This window comes from Talpa europaea (genome assembly GCF_964194135.1).
Source record: "Talpa europaea genome assembly, chromosome: 6".
Lineage (NCBI taxonomy): Eukaryota > Metazoa > Chordata > Mammalia > Eulipotyphla > Talpidae > Talpa > Talpa europaea.
The window spans coordinates 21,313,302-21,341,117 of record NC_140072.1 but is presented as its reverse complement, the minus strand read 5'-3'; the positions used below and the strand labels follow the sequence as shown (position 1 = coordinate 21,341,117).

At 38.7% G+C, this 27,816-nt stretch overlaps 1 protein-coding gene across 1 annotated transcript; it reads left to right on the top strand.

Moving 5' to 3' along the window:
- Positions 1-25,367, top strand: EIF2AK2 (eukaryotic translation initiation factor 2 alpha kinase 2; the record flags this gene model as incomplete). The annotated part of the gene is made up of 15 exons (XM_084234775.1): positions 1-116; positions 469-589; positions 2,877-3,016; positions 5,630-5,756; positions 8,083-8,147; positions 8,305-8,401; positions 10,431-10,465; positions 11,918-11,980; positions 13,500-13,622; positions 15,842-15,958; positions 17,628-17,808; positions 20,123-20,254; positions 23,928-24,029; positions 25,113-25,166; positions 25,245-25,367. 15 exons carry the CDS (start codon positions 1-3, stop codon positions 25,365-25,367), a joined length of 1,596 nt encoding a protein of 531 aa, XP_084090901.1.
- Positions 25,368-27,816: the final 2,449 nt, after the last annotated feature.

Here is a 27,816-nt window from a genome sequence, read left to right as displayed (position 1 = left end):
ATGGCCAATAGTACTCCAGGTTTATACATAGCAGAACTTAATACATATCGTCAGAGGAAAAACGTAAAACTTGAGTATCTTGAACTGTCAAAGACAGGACCTCCACATGACACAAGGTGAGTTGCTGTAAAAAACAAGGATATATCCCCATAAAATATAAACTGGGAAAAAGGCAACTCTGGCACATTTTTAAAAATCGGTACTTTTTGCCCTAGAGCAGAATTGCCACAGAGTTCTGTGAGATTCTACTTGGCATAAAGTGGTAACTTCAGAGGGCTCTAGAGAGAAACGGGGGTATAAGTCTTTCCTTCTTTCAAGATAATGTGCAGTTTTGCTGTTTGGGGGTGACTGCTTAAATTCTATATTGAAAATAAGTTAAAACATTCAAAGGTGGTCATAGAAGGCAATGGTGATGGGAGTACTTGCATATGTTTTATAATATTTTATAAATATTTTCTTTGTAATCAGGTTTCAATTTCAAGTTACTATAGATGGTAGAAAATTTCCAGCAGCAATCGGTAAATCAAAGCAGGAAGCAAAAAATGCTGCAGCCAAACTTGCACTTGAGAGTCTTACGGGCGAAAATAAGGTAATTGACTTTTCTTCCCCTACTTAAAGGGAGGTCACAAATGTTTTATATTTTTCTTTGTGAGAAAATACCCATTTACAGAATAAGGCTGTTTGCAGGTTTCTTTACATTCAGAAGTTTAGTTCATTCTTTTGTACTGTATCCATTTCTGTAGAACCCTGAGTGAGAGGTACACCAAGGAAAGAGTGAGCAAAGCTGGACATACCTAGTTGGAGTGTCAAAGTTGTGATAAACTCTAAAATTAAACAAATGTCAAAAGGAAGCAGTGAGAAATGAGCTGGCAGGTTCTGCCAGGAGTCCCTCCACGTAACTGAGGGAGTGGAGTGGGAGAGAACAAAAGGATGATGGTGATTGTGAGAATGATGTATAAAGAGGGCTGATGATGAAGAACCAGCACACGTATAATTGGTATCTGTGAAGTTGAAAACAGAAGAAAGGTACAGAAAAAACTATCTGAAGAGAGTCCACTAGAAAATGTTCTTGAAATAAAGAACTGGCTACAGATTAAAACAACTCAGTAGATCCAGAAAAATACAAAACTGTCAAGAACAATTTTATTGCTTGTGAAAATACTGAACTCTAAGCAAGAAGAGTCATACAATAGAAGAAGGAAATTATATAAAATGTGAAAAGAAAAAAATGGCTGTACCTAACAGTGGAGCAATGGCTATAAATTGAGACAAGAAGTCATTTATTATGGTACAGAAGAGGAACATTCTAGGATATTGAAAATTAGCTTTCCTGAATAAATCTTACTGGAAGATGTTAACTTTTTTTTGCGAAAATAGAAGAGCAATTAAGGCAAAGCCACAAACTCATAAATATTAATGAACCAGAAAACCAAGTCAAGAAGTTAGGGAAAAAATAGAATATCTTCCCCTCCCCCATCAAAAGGAAAATAGTAATAAGAGCAGAAATTATTGTAAAAGAAAACAAATAGGGCCTCCCTGGTGGCGCAAGGGGTTAAGCACCACACTAAGAAGTAGTCCACAGCCTCTGCAGCGTGAGTTCAATCCCCAGCCAGCCAGGGAGCAACCCACATGGTGCAGCAGACCTCTCCTGACTCGCCCGCTGCTCCCCTTGGCAGTATATCTTCCTGTTCTGTTCCCCATTCTGTCTCTGGTGAATCCTCTCACCTCCCGTATCTCTGGCCTGTACCCTAGCTCTTGAATGCATAAATAAATAAATCTTTAAAAAAAAATAAAAGCCAAAAGGTAGTTCTTTGACAAGATTGACAAAGTAGGAAAACTTTGAACAATATTTTGTCAGATTAAAATTTTAAAAAGTAAGATGGGGCCTCCCCAGTGGCGCAGCGGTTGAGCGCTGGGTTGCGAAGCTGCCCGCAGCCTCTGCAGCGCCGGTTCGATCCCCGACTGCTCCCCCAGCCACCAGAGGAGGGTCCCACATGGCGCGCAGACCTCTCCTGCTGCCTGCTGCTCCCCTCAGCAGTGTACTTCATCAGTCTGCCTGCTCTGCTCTCCTCTCTGGCTCTGGTGAATTCTCTCACACTCCCACGCTTCTGACTGTACCCAGTGCTTGTATAAATAAATAAATCTTTAAAAAAAAAAAGTAAGATGATAATAGAAGTGATACTATTTTATTTACCTTTCCAGTAAGATATGTTTCTAGAGACAGCTTTTCTTCAATACTTGTTGAGTTTTTTGAGATTGACAAAGGGTATAGCAAGCTAGAAAGTATACAGTAATGTGCATGGATAAACAATAAAATTAACTACTTTTTTTTTTTAATTTTCCTTTTTTTTTTTTTAAGATTTATTTGTTTATTTATACAAGCACTGGGTATAGTCAGAAACGCGGGAGAGTGAGAGAATTCACCAGAGCCAGAGCGGGAAGCAGAGCAGGCAGAAGGACCGAAGTACACTGCTGAGGGGAGCAGCGGGTGGCAGGAGAGGTCTGCGCGCCATGCGGGACCCTCCTCTGGTGGCCGGGGAGCAGCTGGGGATCGAACCTGCGCCGCAGAGGCCGTGGGCAGCTTCGCAACCCAGCGCTCAACCGCTGCAGCACTGGGGAGGCCCTTAAGTACTTTTTTTTAATGGAACTATATAGAAGAGGGAAATGGGTGGTTCCTACTGTTAAAATTTACTTTGTAGAGTTTTTCTAGTGGAGAAAGTTATATACTTACACTTTTACTTAAGGTGATGTAGTAGGGAAACACATAAAATCTAAATTCTTTCCAACTGCTCATTTAATAACTTCACTAAACAAAATAAAATCGTTAAATCTTTGTTTTTACATATAATAAACAAGCTTTTTTTTTTCCTTTGTAGACAGTGACGACGACGACTACGACAAATACCTCAACAGGATTATCTCAGAATTATATAGGCCTTATTAATCACAGTGCCCAGAAAAAACACCTACCTATAAATTATGAATATTTTGAATTGAAGGACTCTGAGAACAACAGGTAAATTAGCTTTTCCCTCTGCTGTATCTAAGCAATTGGGTTTATTGCCAAGTCTAATTTTCCAGAACTGTTTCTCCTCTTTTGTACATTTTGCATGAAAGGTTTATGTGACTTACAAGCAATTGGACATCTTTGTAATTAAAATATTAAAATGCTTGGGCCTCCCTGGTTGCACAACGGTTGAGCACTGGGTTGCGAAGCTGCCCACAGGCTCTATAGCGCCAGTTCGATCCCCAGCCGCTGGGCGAGGGTCCCATATGGCACGCAGACCTCTCCTGCTGCATCCGCTGTTTCCCTCAGCAGTGTATTTCGTCAGTCTGCCTGTTCTGCTCCCCGCTCTGTCTCTGGTAAATTCTCTCACCTTCCTGCGCTTCTGACTGTACCCAGTGCTTGTATAAACAAATAAATAAATCTTTAAAAATATATTAAAATGCTTAATTGCTGAAGATTTGAGATCCATATGCCATAATTTATCAAATCTGGGTAATCCTTTTTTTCTGAAGTGTATCTGGATTGTTTATGCTGCAGGAAACCTGAAAGAGGATGGGGTACCTCCTGCTCAAGGACTGTGGAGCTCTTCCCACCTCTCAGTTCCTTGGGCTTTTTGTCCATGAGTTTACCCTTCAAATTTAAAAGCTGTCACTCTCCAGACAAATACCATGTATTGGAAGGAATGGGGGGTATTCACCTTAGAATGTGAGGGATCCATATGATGAAGGGGACAGACTAGGGCTTCAGAGTTACTGCAAACATCATCCTTGAGCTGAGAGGTTGGAAGTGAGAATAAAGAATGGATCAGAACTGGGAAAAGCAAAAAGCAAATGAACATGAGTGAGATTGTTTCCCAGCCACAACCCACCAGATAAATGAGGGAAAAAGAAGAAAGACAAAATGGCAAATAGTCCAGGCAACCTCTTAGATTTCTGACCTCTAAATTGATTTGGCTATTTACTTTTGCTTTTTATTCTTATGGCTTTTAGGCCAGAGCCAGCAAGAGAAAAATTTGATGGTATTCATTAGAATGAAATAGTCAAAGTGAACTCTGTATGTCAATTAAGAGGCTATTTCATTTTTCCATAGCTCACCTCTTGGTTCCTTTAAATTAAGCACACTGACATTAAAAACCAATGAGAGAGGGCCTCCCCGGTGGTGCAGCGGTTGAGCGCTGGGTTGCGAAGCTGCCCGCAGCCTCTGCGGCGCCGGTTCGATCCCCGGCTGCTTCCCGGCCACCAGAGGAGGGTCCCAGATGGCGCGCAGACCTCTCCTGCCGCCCGCTGCTCCCCTCAGCAGTGTACTTTGGTCCTTCTGCCTGCTCTGCTCCCTGCTCTGGCTCTGGTGAATTCTCTCACCCTCCCGCGCTTCTGACTGTACCTAGTGCTTGTATAAACAAAACAAACAAACAAATAAATAAATAATACATGCCTCTTTAAAAAAAAAAAAAAAAAACCAATGAGAGAGATGTCTGCTTAGGGATTATCTGAGAAATATAGGAGCAATAGAAGTAAGCCTTAGAAAAGGGGAGATCTCTGCATCCCTCAAGCAGGGGCTTAAGGTCTCCTGCAGACTAATGATCTGGTCACTCAGCTCTGCTCCCTAATTCTCCCTTCAGGTCTAAGGGAATGATTCACCTTGTTTACATGTTTTTCCCCTCCATGGCAAATAATAGTAGAATGACTTGTAACAATACATTGTAACTTCATGGAATGGCCATGTCTGATGCTTTGCTACCATCCATTTAGTTTTTATATAATTGCCCAAGTATCCTTGTCTACTCATAAATGTCCTTTTTTTTTTTCATTTTTTAAAGATTTATTTATTTATTTATACAAGCACTGGGTTCAGTCAGAAGCACAGGAGGGTGAGAGAATTCACCAGAGCCAGAGTAGGGAACAGAGCAGGCAGGCTGATGAAGTACACTGCTGAGGGGAGCATCAGGCAGCAGGAGAGGTCTTTCGCACCATGTGGGACCCTCGCTGGCGGCCGGGGATTGAACCAGCGCTGCAGAGGCTGCGGGCAGCTTCGCAGCCCAGCGCTCAACTGCTGTGCCACCAGGGGAGGCCCTCATAAATGTCCTTTTATTTAAAATGGAGAGTGTACATTTTGCAATGGGAGAGTTTACTTTTGGTTTCGTGCACATCAGCAAGGAACAGAAAATGCTGAATTAAAGCAAAACCTATGTTTTGTCCACTGCCTACAAAATACTGTAAACCCATTGTTTTTCCTGTAGTAGACTCATTTTCTCTATTGACTTTTTCTTTCACATTGGAGTATCATTGAAAAAGCCACCAAATCTCTCTCTTCCTTTTCTGCCTCTAATCTTTTGACCTTTGGGGGAATTTTTAAAAATCCATACTTAGTGCCTTTGGGTAGGATCTTTCAATGCAGCAACAAAGAGTTGAAAATCACCTGAAAAATGCAAGCTGAGACTTCAGCCACTTCTGGCTATTCTGGTAAATTGGTCTGCCATTTTATTGAAGATTTGAATTATACAAAATACGAAATTTAAGTATATTTATTATTTAATGTTACATGAAGACCTTTGTTATGTATTTTTTCATAAGTTAGATTAAATATTTTTTGGTATTTGGCTAAGTCCTATATCATTTCTCTTAGATTTCATTGTAGATGGAAAATTGGACAGAAAGAATACCCTATTGCTTCAAGTGCTACTAAACAGGATGCAAAACATTTGGCTGCTAAATATGCATATATACAGATGAGATCTGAAGAGACCCCAGTGGTATGTATTGCCTTTGTTTTGAAGAAGAATTGCATCATAACATTATATACATTTCACATGTGTGTCAGTGTAAATCAACATATATGCTACATATATATTCACTCTGCATATATATTCACTATATATATGGTGCATATATATTCACCTTTAAAAGTCCAAATCTATCCTTTACCATAAAGTTTCCCCTTTTCCCCTATTTATCCATCCTTATGGTAACCATTAGTTGGCCATATAGTCCAAAAGTTTTTACTTTTTGATGTTTGCTTTAAATGGTTCATCTGTTTGTTTTCTCTGTATAGCACATGTGAGAGAAATCACAGTGTTTGGTTTTTTCTGTCTGGCTCATTTCACTAAGCATAATTCTCTTTGGATCTATTCATGTTGTTGCAAATGACAAGCAGGATTTCATCTTTTTTATATTGAATAGTATTCCATTGTATATATATCACCTATTTTTATCTATTCCTCAATTGATGGGCACTTACATTGTTTCCAACTGTTGGCTGTTATGAGTAGATGCTTCAGTAAACATGGGGGTGCATATATCTCTTCAAATTAGTGTTTTTGTATTTTCAGGTAAATGTCCAGAAGTGGGATAACAGGGCCTATGAAATTTCCATTTTTAATTTTTTGAGGAATCGCTATACCACTTTCCACAATGGCTGTACCAATTTATATTCCCACCAGTGGTATATGAGGATTGCCTTCTTGCCATATATTTTCTACAACTTGCTATTTTTTTTCTTTTGGATAATAGCCATTCTTACAGGCATAAGGTGATAGCTTATTGTTGTTTTGATTTGCATTTATCTAATAATAAGATAGGATGAACATCTTCTCATGTGTCTGTTTGCTATCAAAATTGTTTTTACAGAAGTGTCTATTCAGGGCCTCCTTGGTGGCCTAGGGTTAAGTCTCAGTGCTAGCATGTCTATGGCCTGAGTTTGATCCCCAGCCAGGGAGCTAACCCACCTTTGGCTCAGCAGACCTCTCTTGTCTCGCCTCTTGCTCCCCTTAGCAGTGTATATCAGTAAATCCACCTGTTTTGCTCCCTACTCTACCTCTGGTGAATCCTCTTACGCACCCTCCTCTGGCCTATACTCCAGTTCTTCTACAAACATGAAAAAGAGTTTTGTAGGAAGCATTTGGAAAACTTACGTTCGCTTAACTGTGAGACTATTCATGAGAACTCTTATGTCAAAGGGAGACAGTATTCACCCTCTGAAGAGGTAGATTCCTTGAAAGTAGAAGGGATCTTTAAAGGATGCTGATTATAATAGAGCAGCCTCTCTCTGTGTATATATTTTCTAAACATGAACAAGTGGTCTGTGTTGAGTTTGGCAGACTTATGAAAATGTCAGGGTAACTGGTACACTAGGACATATTCTATAATATTGTGCCCTTAACCCCTCTCCTAACTGATTTGAGAGTGAGGATGTTGAATCCCTGGGATCAATTTTCCTTGGTCATGATATATGATTCTCTTAATGATTTATCGGATTCAATTTGCCAAAATTTTGTTGAGCATTTTTGCATCTGTGTTCAAAGATATTGGACCATAGTTGTCCTTCGTTGTGATATCTTTGTCTGTTTTCAGAACATGTTGCCCTTGCATTTTATTTTTATATTTTAAAATGCCCTCTGAGGTTGATTTGAGATTTGGATGTGTTTATCAGATGCCAAGAAAGCCTTCTATGTAGCAAAAGGATTCCTTGATTCTGGGCCTCCCCCGTGGCGCAGCGGTTGAGCAATGGGTTGCGAAGCTGCCCGCAGCCTCTGCAGCGCCAATTTGATCCCCGGCTGCTCCCCGGCCGCTCCCCAGCCACTGGAGGAGGGTCCCACATGGTGCGCAGACCTCTCCTGCCGCCTGCTGCTCCCCTCAGCAGTGTATTTCATCAGTCTGCCTGTTCTGTTCTCCGCTCTGGCTCTGGTGAATCCTCTCACCCTACCGCGCTTCTGACTGTACCCAGTGCTTGTATAAATAAATAAATCTTTAAAAAAAAAAAAAAAAAGGATTCCTTGATTCTGTATCCCACTAATGATCCATGGGGTGTGAGGCCTTGAGGCCCTAAGGGGTCAGTGTTCTGTTGGTGATTCAGAGTTGTTAAAACCATTCAAACATTCATAAAAACTATATTCATCTCATAATTGTGTATGGGTGTGAATTTGACAAATAAACGTGGGAGTTAGTAGACAGAGACCGAGCCACTGTAGAGAAATAACTTAGTTGTGCTGTAAACTCCTACAGAAAACCTGTATTATTAATAATTAAATTTAGGTAATACTGTTTGCAACACCACATATGACTTGGAGGTTTTTCTTTCAGAAATCTGACCCAGCAATCCCTGGTACTCCGTCTCCTCTGTCCAGTGGCCATGGAAGCAACTCTTTGTAAGTGTGGACAAAGTAATATTGAAACTATGAAGATTGGCTGCTATAGCAACATTTTAATGAAAATATTTGATGCTTACGGATAATTTAGAGAAATAAATTAATGATCAGTGAAAAATAGAATTCATAAACTAATAGTTATCCCCTTTTTTCCTAGTTCTTCTGACGCATCACTTCAAAGTGATTCCCCAGAAAGTGCATCATTACGAAATGATGACAGTGATAGTTTAAACAACTCTTTCTCATCCTCTTGGGTACAGTATTATCTTTAAACATCCTCCTTAACCTTATTTTCCTTCGTGTGTCCTCATTTAAAATGACTCTAGTACCCAATAAATGTTTTTCTATTTTTTTAATCATGGTCCCTTACTACATAATAATACTAGGCAGCTTTTTTTTTTAAAGATTTATTTATTTATGCATACAAGTGACAGGGTTCTTTTTTCTCCATACCCTTGCCAACACTTGTTGTTTCTGGTCACTTTGATATGGGCCATTCTCACCAGTGTGAGGTGGTATCTCCTTGTGGTTTTGATTTGCATTTCCTTGAAGATGAGTAGTGATGAGCATTTTTCATGTGCTTTTTGGCCATCTCTATATCCTTTTTGGAGATATTTAGCTCTTCTGCTCATTTTTTGATTGAATTCTTTGTTTTCTTCTTGTTGAACTGTATGAGTTCTTTGAAGACATTGGATATCAGCCCCTTGTGAGATATACGGTATAGAAAAATAGTCTCCTATTCAGTAAGGTATCATTTTTGTTTTAGTGATAGTTTCTTTCTCTGTGTGGAAGTTTTTTAGTTTTATGTAGTCCCAATTGTATATATTTAGTTTCATTTCTTTTGCTGTTAGAGACAAATCCACAAAAATACCACTGAAGCTTATATTGTGGAGTGTTTTGCCTATGCTATATTCTGTGTATTTTATGATTTCAGGTCTTATGTCCAAATCAATCTATTTTGAGTTAATTTTTGTGTATAATGTGATAGAGTGAATTAGTTATTTTTTTGTATATGGCTGTTGAGCTTTCTCAGTGTTTCTTAAAGAGAGTTTCCTTTCTTGAATGTATACTCTTGGGCCCATTGTCATATATTACTGTCCATGTGGATTTGCCTCTGGGCTCTCAACCCTATTCCATTGGTCTGTGTATCTGTTTTTATTCCAGTACCATACTGCTTTAATTAATACAGCTTTGTAGTATAATTTCAAGTCTGGAAGAGGGATACCACCCTTCTTACTCTTTTTTGTCAGGATTATTTTGGCTGTTCAGAGTCTTTTGTGGTTCCATATGAATTTGAGTAATAGTTTTTCTTTTTCTTTGAAGAATGCCATTGAATTTTTCATAGGGGTTGCATTGAATCTATATACTGCTTTGGGTAAGATGGCCATTTTAAACAATGTTAATTCTGCCAATCCATGAGCAGGGAATATATTTCTATTTCTATATGTCTTCTTCTGTTTCTTTTAACAGTGTCATAATTTTCATTGTACAATTCCTTCACCTCCTTTATTAAGTTTGCTCCTAGGTATAATAGGAAGAAATTAGAAAAATATTTCCCATTAGTAGAGTGGCTAAGTTACCATAGTGTAGTTATCAAGTGGTACTGAGGCTAACAGGTGATAGGACCTCAAGAAATCTTAATCTGATGCTTCCTACTCTGTGTCAGCATATTTGAATTGTAAAACACCACAAAGCCTAACAAAATGAAAATGAATGTAAATGAAGAATAGCTATGTGATATTGACTTTTAAGAGATATAGAAGCCTCTTATTGCTAAATATTAATATTAAATTATGCACTTCTGCTAAAAAAAAAAAGGAAAATGTCAGCATTGCAATTAGTAACTGCTGATTGGCTAAGAAACCCTTGGGGAACTATTTTAAAATAGATCCCTGGGCTCCATCTGTGTCTTTACTATATTAGCACTGTTGGTGATCATGATTGGCACTTTCCTCTTGAGAACCCCTTACCCTGAGGATTAATAGGGAGGCTTCATTCTGCACCTGAGGAATCAGTGTTTCTACAGAACATGGTTTATTTACAATTGTCATTTTTGTCCTTTCTGCCATCTGTGTGGTTGCTGTAATAAAGGAGACTATTGAGATAGCTAAGTAAACTGAAAAGCAGGACAGAATGAGAAAAGAAAAATTGAGGCAGCTGTTAATCTTACAAGCAAAAAGATTTGATCACAGAACTAGTTAGAAAGACAGAAGAAGGATTGCAAGAAGAAGAAAGATCATCAGTTTAATCACGTAAAACTTTTTCCATTTTCTTTCGTTATAGGACAATATCCAAAATAAACACCAGATTATTAAAAGGTGAGTAGCATTATTAAATATGGTTTGATATGAAGTATTTTTCAGATTTACTTTGTCAGCCTAGTTTGTGAAGCTGTTAATATTTGTAGAGTGTCATGCGCCCTTGTTTGAATGGAGTTTTAGAAGTAGAAAGCACAGTTGAGGATCACAAAAAGCTTGAAATCTATAATTTTAAATATATCGAGAAATCTTTGAATAAGTGTACACACTGTACTATAGATATAAAGGCCTGTGCAGGTGTTGCATTATTTTGGATGAAGCTGACAGGGGAAGTGGCTTGGAGAGATTTTTTTCAGAAGTGCATTATTTTGTTGACAAGTGGGAAGGGTAGCAATAGTGCAATAACTCAGGTAAGAAAGAAGGGCCACGTGCTATGTGAATCATGGTGAACTGGTTTCTTTAACTGAAGAGAAAAGCAAGGAGGTTGATAGAGCTGGTAGTGCCAGGGAGATAGCGGCAGCTGCCCCTCTGAGCCACCTGTCTGTCTGAACAGTAGGTGGTAAGTTGAAGAGAGGAGTCCTGTTGTGGGTGGATGGAGAACAGAGGGGTCTGCGGATGGCACCATCTGGCCGCCAGCCAGATGGTGGTGAGGATGGATGAGGAGAATTTGTGAGCCTGACTGTAAAGAAAGAGTAGACACGTCCTGAGGGAGCAGAGTTACAGTAATTGGTGAGGGGGATGAGATCAAGGGGAAAGGTTGAAGGTGATTTCTCAAGGATGGGCTGCAGATGTGAATCATGGCACTGATGGTAAAGGAGGTTGAAGCTTGTGAGGCCGAGAGGAAATATAGCAGCAGTTCAATGTGTTTAGTTTCAGGTAGTTTTGGAACTTTTTTTTTTTGTTATTTATTTATGTGTGCGAGAGCTGGGGTGTAGGCCAGCGGCACGGGGTGGGGGGTCAGGAGCGGGTGTGTGTGAGAAGATTCAGAGACAGAGTTGGGAGCAGAAAAGGCAGATTGACTGAAGTAGACTGCTGAGGGGAGCAGCAGGTGAGACAGGAGAGGTCTGCTGTGCCATGTGAGTTAGCTCCCTGGCCAGGGATCGAACTCATACTGTAGTGGCTGGTCATCACTTGATAGTGCTGAGACTTTAACCCCTGTGCCACCAGGGAGGCCCCGAGTGTTGGAACTTCTAATTGCAGGAGACTTGCCATCACTGGGGATCAAATACCAGGGAAGAAAAGCCAGAATGAGAGTGTCAGAAGGAGATTTCCCGAAGTTTTGAGTCGAGAGGAAAGAAAAGAGGAAAATAATAAAAAATCATTAGAGGTCAGAGGAGAAGCCTGAGTATATTGTTTTATACCGAAAAAAAGTTAACACCTACTACCTTGTTATTTTAATGGCTGACATAAAAATACTAAAAACATACTGCTTGTCAAAACTTACTATCTGCAAGTTATACCTTATTCCATTTTTATTCATATACTTTTTTATATACTTCTCTTGAATTTTAGAAGATTGGCACCTACATTTGACAGTCCTCTGATAGAAGAAAATAAATATACTGTGGACGAGAGGTAAGAGGGACGTAAAATAGAGTTGTGTTTGTTTACTTGGTCAGAGTCTTTGTAAAGGATTCTTGCTCATCAGGCAGGTTAAATTATCTTCCCCTGAACACTTTGCTTTAACACTATAGGGCCCACAAAGTATCATCCTCTTGTAGAGAGGTAAAGTTTATATGAATGCAAATGAGATGTGTCAAGTGTAGATCTTATGTGGTTTTCCCTGATATCTGTGGAAATTTTTAATACAAAAGCAAATACTGTATGAAGCAGTGATTTTTTTTTTTTCATAAATGTGCTCCTGCAGGTATCAGAATAAACCCACTTGACTCTATTTTCTATTTTCCAGCTCTCTACCAGGCTTCCCTCTGAAACAGCGTTCCTTTTGTGGTAGATCATGTTTGGGTTTACATAAAAGATCTAAAATAAACGAGGCCTTTTTACAACAGGGGACATTGAATCTAAGTTTTTTTAAAAAGTAATTGACAAATACAAGTTAACAAGCACCTAATAGATAACAGGCACTGTTCTGGGCATTGGATTTATAGTAGGGACAAATGGAAACGTCTCCGACCTCGCAGAGTTGAGAGGGCATCGCCAACACTGAAGGAAAAGCGGTGATTTCATGAGAAATGAAGACTGTACCCTTGGATACAGGCAGGGCTTCTCGGACGCATTTGTGGGGAGGCCTGAAGGATGAGTTAGCACAGGGTGGTGGGGAAGCCCTATACGAGGCAGAAGGAGGAGCGTGTGGGCAGGTAAAGGTAGGAAAGGTGATGTGAGTGTTCAAGCAGCAGAGCGGACCCTGTGAGCTCAGAGTGCTGAGCAAGGAGAGCACAATGCCAGGAGAGGAGCTGGAATAGATCCTGGCTCAGGGCTTCCTGTATTTAGCTGAATGCAAAGGTAGGCGGTTGGAGCGTTTAGGCACTAGAGAAGCACGACTGGACTAAGTTCGATCGCACTGATTGTCGAATGGATCATGAAGTGGCGTGGGGGCGGGGTCAGGAGAAGAAGTGACTGTGCAGTTAGCAAGGTTCTGCAGGAACCTGATGCAAGTTGCAACTGGTGTGAAGATGTTGGAAGTGGAAAAAAGTGGGCAGATTCTGCCACTACATTTCAGAAGTAGAACTGGCAGGACTGAGGCATGGATTGTGGCACATGAAGGAGAGGGGAAAGGCAGGCAGCTATAAATGAGGCAGGCTCCATGCGTGCACTTTTCTCTAATGACAGCATGGAGTCCATTATGGCACTTCTTTCTAAAATGCTGTAGTTGGCATAATATTGTTTGTCATGGCTTTGTACAGCCTGGAGTTCACTATTATCCCTCCCTCCTCCTTACCCCCATCCCCACCTTGGGAAGGAAATATCTTTTGTGATTTAAGAGTTTCTGTGAAGTGAACCCTTCTCACTCAGAAGGGGACAGTCATATTTGTTGTCCAGGCTATTTCACAAAAAGTGTTCAGAGAAAATAGAGGGTGGCTGGAAGCATGAGCATTAAACCTCACAATAACAGTGTCATTTATCTTTTATTAAGGTTTGCTGACTCTTTTAAAGATATAGAACACATTGGCTCAGGTGCATATAGCCAAGTTTTCAAAGCAAGACATAAAATTGATGGCAAGATTTATGCTGTTAAACGTGTTAAATATGATTGTTGGTAAGTGGTAATTTGTTTTTTTTAAATAAAAAGTTGAACTTTCAGGGCCTCCCCGGTGGCGCAGCGGTTGAGCGCTGGGTTGCGAAGCTGCCGGCGACCTCTGCGGCGCCGGTTCGATCCCCGGCTGCTCCCCGGCCACCGGAGGAGGGTCCCACATGGCGTGCAGACCTCTCCTGCCGCCCGCTGCTCCCCTCAGCAGTGTACTTCGGTCCTTCTGCCTGCTCTGCTCCCCGCTCTGGCTCTGGTGAATTCTCTCACCCTCCCGCGCTTCTGACTGTGCCCAGTGCATGTATAAACAAAACAAACAAATAAATAAATAAATAAAACATGCCTCTATTAAAAAAAAAAAGAAGAAGAAGAAAAAAAAAAGTTGAACTTTCACTATTCTTTTTTATGTATCTCTCTTCTTCATTGTATTTTTATAATCATTATATTATTTACTTTTTTCTATTCCTTCTTAAAAATCTCATTCTGCCACCTGCTATTTGACTTACTCTGAAACGATCCCTCTTTACTGCAGTTATTTCAATAAAAAATGGATACATCACTGATTATACTTGGGAGGTTTTCTTGTGGACATTGAAGTTGTAGAATCACTTGATTTAAAGTGACCTTTGGGATTTTTTTTCAGCTTTACTTCATTTTAAAGGTGAAGAAACAGATCCAAAGATGAACTAATTTGTCTAATGTTCAAGCTCATTTGTTCCTGTCTATTATTATATAATAAATCACGCCAACAAATAGTGGCTTCAAAGCAAGTTATTATGTCTCATAGTCCTAGGAGTTGACTATACTCATCAGAGCATTTCCCACTTGGGGTCTCTCATGCATTTGCAGTCGATAGTCATCTGAAAGTTGGGCATGGCTGGACATGTAGCTAGGTTTCTCACATGGCCAGCATCTGATGCTGGCTGTGGGTGAGAAGCCAAGCAGAGATTGTTAACCAAAGTGCTTTCACATGGCCCTTTTAGGTGGTCGGGCTTCTGGTGACTTAGTGGCTGGGATATAAGAACCATTATCCCCAGAGCAAATCATCAAAGAGACCAAGAGGGAGCAGCAAAGGCTACTTTTGACCTAGGCTTGAAAATTGCACATTGTATTGGTTCAACAAATCACTAAGGCTGCTGCAATTTGAGGGGAGGGCAGACAGACTACTGCTTAATTTGAGGAGTGGATGTGTGTCTAGGGAGGGAACGAATTCATGATCATTATTGTTGGACACTCTGCAGGTAGAGATTTAGAATTCATCCGTGCCAGTCTATTGGCAGTCACTCTGTATTCCATGTGTCCCCTTTTTGTTTTATGTATGATCTGCCTGCCTCCCCACCTTACTAGGTAGCTGAATTTCTTCTAGAGGGAAAACACTTAGGAAGGTCTTAAGTCACATGTTCATAAGTCTTGACTGTGTTATCTCTATACTTTTCCTTGTTGTTTCACAATCTGTAAAATCAACATGTTATATAAGAAAACAAGATGAAAAGAATATACTATAAAACAAATGTCTAACAAGGCTTATGAAGAAAGATCATAGGAAATAATCCAAAATTGCTCATTGGGAATTGTTGATGTATGAGTAATTTTTTTCCTTATTTTTACAAATTTTAAGTCATATAGTTATAGAACTTTTAAATTGCAAAATGAAAATTGTAAAATGTTTACTTTACCTGTCTCATCCTTGATCTCAAATTTATTTACTCCATTTAGCATAGAATTGGCTGAACTCCTGCCTGCTCACGCTGCAAGCTACCTCACCATGCAGCAAGGCCTCAGTTTGTCTGCATATCGCCCCCTTTGTGTGTTTCTGCCATGCTTTGAAAATTCTGAATTAGATTCTTCATGCCAGGGCTGCCTACTCTTGCTACCCAAATGGGGTTTGCATACGAAAACCAAATACTATTAACACAAGTGTACACGAAACATAATGTATGAATTAGCTACTAAAAATGCATCGCTGGCATTTCAAAGTCTACTCCAAATGACTTTTAAATTGTCTGATTTTTTAAGTCATATGTGCCCCAATTTGTTATGTTACGTCTTTTCTGTATACTTTTTCCTTTTGAGTGTCCTGGCATCCATACTAAAACTCAGGATGTGGGAACCCTGGTGACCGCTAAATAGGAGACTATGTAGATAGTTACCTCCTGTTACTTTGAGGTGTTTTATTGTTGTTATCTGGGATGTATACTGACATTTTCTTGTTCCCTGTTTCTTTTAAATAGGGAGGTGGAGCGCGAGGTGCAAGCTTTGGCAACATTTGATCATCCAAATATTGTTCATTACTATGATTGTTGGGCTGGATATGATTATTATACTGAGAATAGCATAAATGATTCAAGGTAACTAAAAAATTTTCATAGTTATAATAGGATAGAGGAAAGTGTTATTTATTACCGGATAAGACCATTCATCAGTACATTTAATGATCATAGCCACAAACACAGAACGTATATCTCCCTTCTGCAGCTAAGGAGACAATGAATAATCTTTTTATGCTCCTCTCCTTGCTCTAAACCTGCTTCCAAAGGCACCTCCCATCTCTTTAGCATGCTCTAGTCCTTTGGCAAATGCACCCAGCATTTCTTGGGACAGTCTTCACTAAAATCTTGAGGCCATGGAGGTCCTTACTCATTCATTGGCTCTTCAGCCCCATCTCCATCCCATGTAATTGACAGCTTCTTAATTTTTTTTCAGTTCAGAATCATTGATCATCAGTGTATGGAATTTCTGCAAATTTCAGCAAATTCTTGGCTACCTCTGCCATTTTCTAACCAACCTATGTTCAAAGAATATAAATTAGCATTGAGGCCAACTTAGTTTAGGAAAAAAATAAATAAATCATGGCAGAAAAATCAGCCCTCCAGGTTATATCTTGTAGTAGCTCCTTGATACTTTTCTTAGACACTTTTACTTTAAACCTGTGCTTATATCATTATGTAGCTTTTGCTTTTCCTTTATCTTTCTCCTATTAAACTATTATTCCCACAAAGAAGATAAAGGTGTATCTATCTTATTATGTGTTCACCTCATTTGCATACCTATCCTGTGTCTTTCACGAAATAGAGGCTCAGTAGATTGATGATAAATTAAAATACTTCAAAATTCCTTCATATAGTAATGAAATTTGGTTTTCTGAAATTCATTGTATCAGTGCTTCTGTTCTTACCTGTTAGCAAAGGTGCTAATTCTTCATTAAATAAAGGGTAGGCTCATAGTTTACAAATTAGCTAAGCAAATAAAGCTGTAGATACCTGGGAACTTATATTTAAATAAAAGTGGTTTATTATTTTGACTGCAGCTTGGAATTAGTATAAAAGAAAAAGTAGAAAATGGGGCCTCCCTGGTGGCGCAGGCGGTTGAGCGCAGTGCTGTAGAGCAGTCCACAGCCTCTGCAGTGCCAGTTCAGTGCCCGCCGGCCAGCCGTGGAGACCTCTCCTGTCTCGCCTGCTGCTCCCCTCAGCAGTGTATTTCAGCCAGTCTGCCTGTTCTGTTCCCCACTCTGTCTTTGGTGAATCCTCTCACCCCCCCCCCCATCTCTGGCCTGTTCCCTGGTTCTAGTATAAATAAAATAAAATCTTTTAAAAAAAAAAAAGTAAAAAATGGTCCTGGGACATCTTCTTGTGCTAGAAGATAGGGAATTGTTCAGAGAGTAATGGAAATATAGCTAAAAGATGTAAGAACTAATATGAAGAGACATATTGGCCAATCTTGAGAAATTTGAGTAGCAAAATTATAGTAGTAGATAACAGTCCTTTGGTTAGTTATGGAGGTGTAGTTGACATTATGTTAGTTTCAGATATACAATATTTTGTGTCAATATTCGAATACACTGCAAGGGGATCACTATAACAGGTCTAGTTATCATTCATGATCATAAAAAATTACAAAGTTTAGATTTCTTTTCTCATGTTCCTAGAGATAAGTTATAATTGAAATAAAAGAAATTCAATTTTTAAAATAAATTTGTTTCTGTTGCTTCTTCTAACAAAGTATGAAGTTTATGCACAGACCAAGAATTAAGTGCCTTTTCATCAAAATGGAATTCTGTGGTCAAGGGACATTGGAGCACTGGATTGATGGAAGAAGAGGCAAGGAACCAGACAAAGCTTTAGTTTTGGAATTCTTTAGACAAATAACAACAGGAGTGGATTATATACATACAAAAGGATTTATTCATAGAGACCTTAAGGTAAGTGGAGAGTGTATTTTGTTAGGAATAAAAAAATATAATTGAGTAATTTTTAAGTCTGTGTTTTCGAGTTTTGAAATTGAAGGAAGTATGAGAATCTCTGACTCTCTGAGGTTAGAATGGATCTAGAACTTGCTCCAAATACTGTTCCATAGAACCACTCAGAAGGTCCCCAGGACTAGTGAAGTTACTGAGACACTGAGCTCGTTCACTTCTGATTCTCTTTGGCTGATTTTCATGCCTGGTTACAAGCACTAAGAGCTCTAGTAGATGGAGCATTTCTGAGCAAAGAATCACTGTGGCACAGCCCTCCGATGGCTCTGTCCCTACTTCTTCTGCTGCTCAGGTTTGTCTAGGAGCTGCCCTCTTCCAATTTCTCTCTAATAACATCTGAAGTTCTTTGAAGTTGCATTATTATAACTGTGTTCAAAAGAATACATTTAGAATGCTTCTACCTTCATTTTGAAATCAACCTCACATCAAAATAGACATTTTAATAAGAAATTAAGCACAATTTGCTATTTAGACAGTAAATTACAAATAAATACAGAAGTTTGGGTATTAATTTGCATGTCCTCAGGATGAATTAGTGTGATTCTTACTGGGCCCAGGGATTCCTCTTTCTCCTCCCAGCTCATCCCTCAGTTGTCTCTGGCATTCCCATCCTGCCTGTGCCTTGTGACCTGGATGACCTTTCCTTGTAGCTGAGTGCAGAGAATTCTTGCTCTATGTCTCCACTCCCTCAGTGCTCAGACTTTACTACTACCGAGTCACCTTTCGTCTGGCATTTTTTGCTTCATTGCTTTCTTGAATCTGAGCGTACAAAGGAAGATGTGCACTTTTTGTGTGTTTTGCAAAATACCAGCTATAAGTGACTTTGCCAACCATTAAGCCTCTGTTATATAAAGTCTACCAGTGTTTATCACTCTCTGTTGGACTTTTAAGAACTACACCAAAGATGCTGGTGAGGTTTCTAGAGTGAGGGCTTACTGTCTGAGCAGGTTCAGGCTCTTTGATTAGCCTCAGCCTGAGCCTCAGCCTGTGGTCTGTGCCTCCCATATAAAGTTTGCGCCCTGTCAAAAATGCTCTACCACCCTCCATTTTGTTTAATTGTTCATAGCTTATTAGACAAAATGAAGCACTCTTTTTTTTTCTTTTCATTGAACTATAAACAAGTGACCTGATACAGTTTAATGAACTATAAACAGTTCCACCCAGCTTATATGTTTAGACAGTATCATAAATGTGATTCAGGTTATGGCTTTGTGTGGGGCGATTAATGGGATTTGTGAACCTGACCTATTCCTACACTTGAATATAGAATATAGCAGAAGTTCATTTTTGCTCCACGCCCACCCCCCACACACACCTATAAATTTCCTCTTGTGTTATTAGCATCAATCTAACTGTTCCAATCTAACTGTTCACTGTTCTAACTGCTCATTCCTGCACAGCCCTTCTCAGGTTGGCATCTTGGAAGCTCTTCTTTCTGTATTCTGTGGTTGGTGTTCATGCCCTCGCAGCTCTATTCCTATGACCTCTCAGAAGTGTCAGTTCATAGAGTCTGCGTGTGACCGTTCAGCTCCACATTGTTTTGAAAATAACATTTTTTTTTAAAGATTTATTTTTATTTATTTATACAAGCACTGGGTGAATCCTCTAGAGTGCGGGAGGCTGAGGAAATTCACCAGAGCCAGAGGGGAGAGCAGAGCAGGCAGACTGATGAAATACACTGCTGAGGGGAGCAGCGGGCGGCAGGAGAGGTCTGCGCGCCATGTGTGACCCTCAGAGTGTGGTGGTGGATTATGGGTGCTTTAGTGATGGGTGCCCTGTGGTGACAGAGGTGTGAATATGTTATAATCTAATGTTAGCTTAATAAAAATAATTTAAGTATATATATGATATTAAGATATGTACTATTAAATATCCTGTTTTGGGGGCCTCCCCGGTGGCGCAGTGGTTGAGCGCTGGGTTGCAGAGCTGCCCGCAGCCTCTGCAGCGCCGGTTCGATACCCGGCTGCTCCCCGGCCCCCAGAGGAGGGTCCCACATGGCGCGCAGACCTCCCGCTCTGGCTCTTGTGGATTCTCTCACCCTCCCTTCTGACTGTATCCAGGGCTTCTGACTGTACCCAGTGCTTGTATAAATAAATAAACAAATAAATAGATAAATAAATAAATCTTTAAATATCCTGTTTTGGACTACCTGTGTCAGAGTAAATGCCTTGTGAATATCTAAGAGCTGATGCTAATTATGATTTGGATATGTGACAACAATATTGGTACTGATAAATTAAACATTGTTTGTTTTCCATAGCCAAGTAACATATTTTTAGTAGATGAAAGACAAATAAAGATTGGAGACTTTGGACTTGTGACATCCCTGAAAAATGATGGGCTTCGAACAGGTGCAAGAGGAACTGATAGGTACATGAGTCCAGAGCAGCAGGTGAGTGCACCTTCCCTCTGTGTGTATTTTGTTTATTTCTTCCACTCTTTAATTATAAAAAATAGTAGGCCACTCCTATGAAATTTAAAACAGTACAGAAATACATAGAATAAAAGTAGAAATTTCCTATTATTCTTCCTTTTCTACTACTCACTTTTTAGGTCATTTTCTTGAGATGTAAACATATTAGATGCAAATATACAAGTATATACTTAGGCTTATTTTACATAAAAATTTACATTTTTGGAAGGACACTATAACGTTATTTTGTGACTTTTTTTTTCACGCAAAAATGTTTCGTCATTTTTCCTTATCAATATAAATGGATCTGACACCTTTTTTTTCACATCTTTTTAGTATGGCAAAGTATAGACGTGCCATCATTTCTTTAACTATTCCCTTATTAATGGCTACTTAGATTTTTCCAGTTTTTTATATTTACAAATAATTAGTACTGTCAGATTAAAGTTTTGGTCAGTGCGATAAGTGGGCCATATCTTGCTGTTTTAGTTAGCATTTTCTAGATTTTTGTAAAGTTAGACCGTCTTTACATGTATTTATGTATGATTTTTCTACATATTCTCTGCATCTTCTCTTCATTTTTTAAAGTAGGCTATATTTTCTGATTTATTTGTAAGGAATCTATATATTTTGGATATTAATTCATAATTTCCTCACTTGTTACTTACTTCTTTGTGTATATTGTGACATAAAAACTTTTAAGTTGTTCATTTATCAGTATTTTATTTGTGACTACTGGGTTTCTCCTTTTTAAATATTTTGGATTATAAATAGTATTTTGTGTTTTTCCAATACTTTAATGTGTGTGAATCTTTAATACATATAAGGAAGGGTTATAACTTGATTTTCCTTGTATGGATATGGGATTGTATCATCACCACATATCAAATAGTTCATGATTTATTTATTTATATTTTAAAAGATTTATTTATTTATTTATTTATACAAGCACTGGATACAGTCAGAAGTGCGGGAGGGTGAGAGAATTCAACACAGACAGACTGAGGAAATACACTGCTGAGGGGAGCAAAGGGCGCAGCAGGAGAGGTCTGCGGGTCATGTGGGACCCTCGCCAGCGGCTGGGGATCGAACCGGCACTGCAGAGACTGCAGGCAGCTTCGCAGCCCAGCACTCAACCGCTGCGCCACCGGGGAGGCCCCCAAATAGTTCATGATTTAAAATAATATTTTAGGGGCCTCCCTGGCGACACAAGGGTTAAGATGCAACCTATGAAGCTATCCGCAGCCACTGCAGCACAAGTTTGATACCCAGTTGGCCAGGGAGCAACCCACATGGTGCAGCAGACCTCTCCTGTCTCACCCGCTGCTCCCCTCAGCAGTGTATTTCAGTCATTCTGCCTGTACCCCAGTTCTTGTATGCATAAATAAATAAATCTTTTAAAATATATTATTTTTTTAAAGATTTATTTATTTATTTATACAAGCACTGGGTACAGTCAGAAGCGCGGGAGGGTGAGAGAATTCACCAGAGCCAGAGTGGAGAGCAGAACAGGCAGACAAATGAAGTACATTGCTGAGGGGAGCAGTGGGGTGGCAGGAGAGGTCTGCGCACCATGTGGGACCCTCCTCCTGTGGCCGGGGAGCAGCTGGGGATCGAACCGGCGCCTCAGAGGCTGCGGGCAGCTTCGCAACCCAGCGCTCAACCGCTGCGCCACTGGGGAGGCCCTAAAAAAATAATATTTTAAGGAAAATTCATAGGGACAAAAATTAAAACACATTACCAGGGCCTGAGGGAGAGAGGAGCAGGAACTTACTGTTTAATTGCTATACTTTCTGTTCTGGAGATAGAGAGGCAATGGTTACATTGTGAAGGTATTTCATGCCAATGAATTGTACAAATAAAAATGGTAAAATGTGATGTTATATGTAGTTGTATGTGTTATATATAATATGTATTATATGTTATATTTATGTTATATATAATAAAGATTATATCTTTTATTATATAGGAAATTCTCACAAACTCATGGATCTGTTTCTGTATTGTCTTTTAATTGATATATTTTATTTTTTCTGTTAAATGGCATACTTTTGTTAGTACAGTTTTATCATAGTATTATAAAATAGGTCTAGTATTTGGATAGCAGGACTTTCTGTGTTACTCTTCTACTTTAAGACGTTCTTAGTGTTCACTATTAATATTCACTACAAATCAACTTATCAGGTTCTATAATTGGTGTTGAGGTTTTGCATTAAATTTAAGAATCCAGTAAAGAATTGACATCTTTATATGTCTGAGACTTCCCTAGAAAGACTCATTATCCTAATAGATTTTATTTTAATTTATTGGTTGATAGCTTATTGTCAATTTGTGTCTTTTGGGGTTGGTCATCCTGTTTTACTTTTTGATTTATAAATGCTCTTTAAAAATGATTTTTACCGATAAAGTATCTTTCAAAATACCTCTACTATTTTGTTACACAAGAATAAATATACTGAACTGTCTGGTGAGTTGAGAGTCTCCAATGGACAAGGAACCCACCTCTTTCATTTATATTGAATTATAACTTATGCTTTTTGGGGGTGTGCAAGGAGAAGACAGTAAGAAAAAACAGATCCCTTTTACCTCCTATTTTATTAAAGAAACCCTGTATCCTGCATTGTCACCCTCAGCTATATTTTACAAAATTATTTATCAATATGCTTTTCATTTCCTTAGTGATTTTTTTCTTCGAAAACATTTTATTAAGGAATAATTTATATGCTATAAGATGCACAAATCTTAAATGTACATTTTTTAATTTTGACAAAAACATATACCTGTGAACACATACACCAATAAAAATGTAGAACTTTCTTTCACACACACCCCCAAAATTCCTTCAGGTCCCTTTCCAGTGAGTCCTTCTTCACTACCTTATAAATGGGATACTACAATAGGTACTCTTCTGTGTTTGGTTATTTCACTCAAAATATTGTCTACTGGAGAACCTCTAGCTGATGCTGGCACCTGCAAATTATTTCCTCCCCCCGCCCCTTTTTGGTACTATTCAGTTGTGTGAATATACCACAGTTTATTCATTCAGCTGTTGATGGACTTTTGGATTGCTTCCATTTATGGAATATTATGAGTAAATCTTCCATGAACATTTGTGTACAAGTTACTCATTGGGCAGTATTTTCACTGCACTACCTGCTGCATCTCACGTATCCTCACAATCAAACTCTGAGGTTTAAATTGTTGTCATCCCTGTTTTGTAGATGAGATCAATAGTTAATTTACACAGGTGATTTAGCTAGTTAGTAACAGAGATTTGAACCTGGCTAATGAAAACTCCTAAGGTTTTGATCATTTGGTCAAATAACATTTTTGGCTTCAGAGTACTTTTTTAAAAGAAAGATTTATTTATTTATGCATACAAGAACTGGAGTACAGGCCAGAGATTGGGGGGTGAGAGGATTCACCAGAGACACATTGGGGAGCAGAACAGGCAGATCTTCTGAAATACACTGCTGAGGGGAGCAGCTGGCGAGACAAGAGAGGTCTGCTGCACCATGTGGGTAGCTCCCTGACCAGGGATTGAATTTGTGCTGCAGTGGCTGCAGATAGCTTCATAGTGCTGAAACTTAATCCCTTGTGCTCCCACTTCAGAGGACTTTTATATCAGGTATTCTTATTTTTGTCTCTTTAGAAATCTTCCACAAATTACGGAAACGAAGTGGACCTCTTTACTTTGGGGCTAATTCTTGCAGAGCTTCTTCACATATGTGCCACTGCTTTAGAAACATCTAAGGTAAATAATCTTACAAAAAAATAAGCAATAGAAATGATCAGCCATCCGCTCCAAAGTGCTGCTGCAGACGATTGCACTCATGTGAGTTTGGGCTGGAACATACTCATATTGATGCAAGTTAAATATAGATTTCATCTCTTTCAAATTTGAGCAACTAAATTTTAAATGGCCATCCAGACTCCACAGGTCTTGATCATAGACATACTCTGTTGTAGGATATAAATGTGTTGTAGGATGTTGTAGTCCTCTGTTGTAGGATATAAATTTAGATTTTCTTGTTTATCTCATAAAACTATAGCTATTGTTTCCTATTTGAGTCAATATGGAAGATTTAATGCATAGCCTCCTTTGCTTAAGACACTGTGCTAAGTGCTAGAGGGCTATAAAAACAAATAAGTCTTATTCTCAATGAGCTTATAGTCTAGAAGGAAAGACAATATTAGAAAATGGTATAGATGTTGCAGGAGAAGGCATGAAATCTTATGGAAGCAAGTAGGAGGTACATCTTATTAGATGCATGGATTTAGATTTCAGAGAGGCATTTAAGTTGGGCTCAGAATGATTAATTCACTTCTAAGAGTCAAAAATAGACAGCGATTTGAATGTGAAGATAGGAATGTGCAGAATGTTTTGGGGATAGCAGGCAGCACTATGTGACTTACAAGAAAGTAGTAGTTGATGGGGCTGGAAAGACACTTGAGGTAAGGAAAGAATAATGACTGTCCTGTGGAAGCAGCAGGGCATCTAATTAGGCAAGTAGATATCCCGGTCAGAAACTCAGTGAAGGAGACTAACCTAGAGTCAATAGCCTTCTCTTCTGTAAAACAGGAATACAAAAATACATAGGCTTCCAAAAAGGGTGCAGGGAGATAACACATATGATGCTTTTAACACTTCATGTTGTCATGTTCAGGATGGTTATTGGATGGGATGGAGTGAGAGAGAGGTCTTCTGCTGCTTCCTAGCTAAAGAGACTTTCCGAAGATCTAGAAATATCCCAGAGTGATAATGCTTCTAATTTTGTTTTTCCTCCCAAATGAATAATTTCCTAATGGATATATATGTGTACTGTTCTATTTTCAGTTTTTTAAAGAACTAAGGGCCGGCAACATCCCAGATGTATTTGATGACAAAGAAGTAAGTACTTGAAAATCATCAGAATTTTATTTATTTCAATGTATCATTACTTAGTATTGACACTTACTATTATTACAGAAAAATCTTCTACAGAAACTACTCTCGCATGAACCCGTGAAACGACCTAAGACGTATGAAATACTGTACACTTTGAAGAAGTGGATAGGTGCTTCAGAGGAAAGAAAACTAAAAACATGGTAGCGCCTTTCTGAAAAAGTACCTCCCCTTTGATATTTTTCTGGCACTATAATTTACTAGGGCATTCATCTTCTGTTTTCATTTCTCTTTTTTTCTGCATTTGTGGAAATGTTTGCATTCTTTTACTTCAAAGACATCCTTACATTTTTTAACTAATTATCCTTATGATGAAAATGGAAAATAGTGCCTGAAATTTTATTTTTAAATCAATTGATAAATGAATTGATTAATAAATATTTATTAAAGGTCTACTGTTTCTGGACCAAAAAATAGATGATATTGTGTATTAAATAGCTAGCAAGTCGGGAGACATAATGTACCCTCGAAAGAGAGTTATGTGCAGTCATTTTGCCAAACACTGTGATATCACCTAATGATGTTAAATGTGTACATTTAAACTGAAAGCCGTAAATTCCATTCTTGCATGCCTGCCTACCAAGAAGGTTCATAGACCCGTTTCTATAGCCAAAAGAAAAGGAAACAATATTAATGTCTATCACAAGAAAAACAGAAATTGTACTACATTTTCAACTTAGCATACAATAGAGCTATGACAGTGAGTGAAGTACAGCTAAATACAGTATCATGATACACCTCTCGGAACGTTACACAAACAAAGCATATTGCAGAAATACATACAGAACAATTCCATTTATATCAAGTTCTGCAACATGCTACATGAAAAAATTTTGTTTAGGAATCCAAACAGTTGTACTAAAATAATGGGAGGGAAGGGAATGAGAACTACAATCATGGGTCGCTTACCAGGGAGGTGTCTTGAGAAATGCGTTGTTAGGTGATTTTGTTAATGTATGAACCTGCTGCACACCTAGGCTGTATATACAGAGCCCTCTTGTACATGTGGTCAGTGTCTGACTGGAACGTCAATATGTGACATATACCTATAGTAATTCCTGGGGGTTATCTCTGAAGAGGGACAGGAGCAATATGATTGGGGAGATGGACTTAAAGGTAACAGTTAGCTTTTTTAACTTAAAATGAAGATTGAGGCCATTACTGTTTACTGTCTAGTTATTCTTAAATACATTTTGTATTTATTTTAACAAGACACTTTAAGACTCTGATGTAGTCAGTAGTTAAACGCTGAAATTAGTCATTCTGGAAGGAGTGAGCTCATTTTCTGCTGTAACAAATTGCCACAAAATTGGTGGCTTAAAACAATACACATTGACTCTGTGTGTGTCTGGAGCTAGAAGTCTGAAATGGATTCTACTGGGTCACCACCAGTCAAGGTGTCAGCACACCTCTCTGGAGCACACCGTGTTCAAGAACTCTTAAATAAACCCCCGCCACAGGTCTGCTGAGAAAGCTTGATGGCTCTCTGCCAGAGTTTCTACCTGAAATTCCCTTCAAATCGTTTTTTATAACAGCGTTATTGTGATATCATTCACATCCATTCAAAGTATACGAACCAATGGTGTTTATATATTCAGAGTTGTGCAGCTATCAGCACAACCAATTTTAACACATTTTTGTACACACCACCCCAAAAACAAAAATCGTGTCATTCCTTATCATCCCCAAAGTCTAGGCAACCACAAATCCACTTTCTATTCTATAGAGTTATCGATTCTGGACACTCCATTTAAAGGAAATCATGCAATATGTGCTCTTTTTAATTACTGTGTTTTCAAGTTTCATCTGTGTTGTAACATGGATCTGTACTTCACTCCATTTTATTGCCAAATAATTGTATTATACGACTATCACATTGTACTTACCAGTGATGAACATGTTTCCACATTTTTATGAATGTGACTGAATTTTTATGTTCAAATTTCATATGGACATGTTTCCTTTTCTCTTGGGTGTAATACATGGGAGTAAAAATGTTGGGTCATGTTGTAACTCCTTCCTTGTACCTTTGCATGGCAAAGTTATGTTCAGTGTTAAGAATTTTGTATGTAAAATTTAAGTAAAAATAATGCTCACTTTCAAATTTCAACAGTTAAATATTTGGCAAACACACTTAAAGATGTGTGACTAAAACAATTTAATACATTGTCTTTATTTTGAATTTTATCTTTTTTTTTTTTTTTTTTTTTTTTTGTGGGACCCTCGCCAGTGGCCCGGGATTGAACTGGCGCTGCAGAGGCTGCAGACAGCCTCGCAACCCAGCGCTCAACCGCTGTGCCACCAGGGGAGGCCCTTTATTTTGAATTTTAGAAGCTCCAGTATTTAAGAAAATAAATTTTTAAACTTCTAGCTATAGAAATAAACATAACACAATATAAACAAAAGTAAATGGCAATGTGACATTTTAAAAATTAGGTTTCAAATTACATGCAAATATTCTAATGCAATTAAAAAAATTTTCAATGTTCGGCTTCCTTGGTTTTTATTACTTTTTACTTATGAGGCCTAGATGAATAGTTATTCCCACATTATCAGCATAATTGTTCATCAGTGTATTCAAAATATTCTAAGCCAT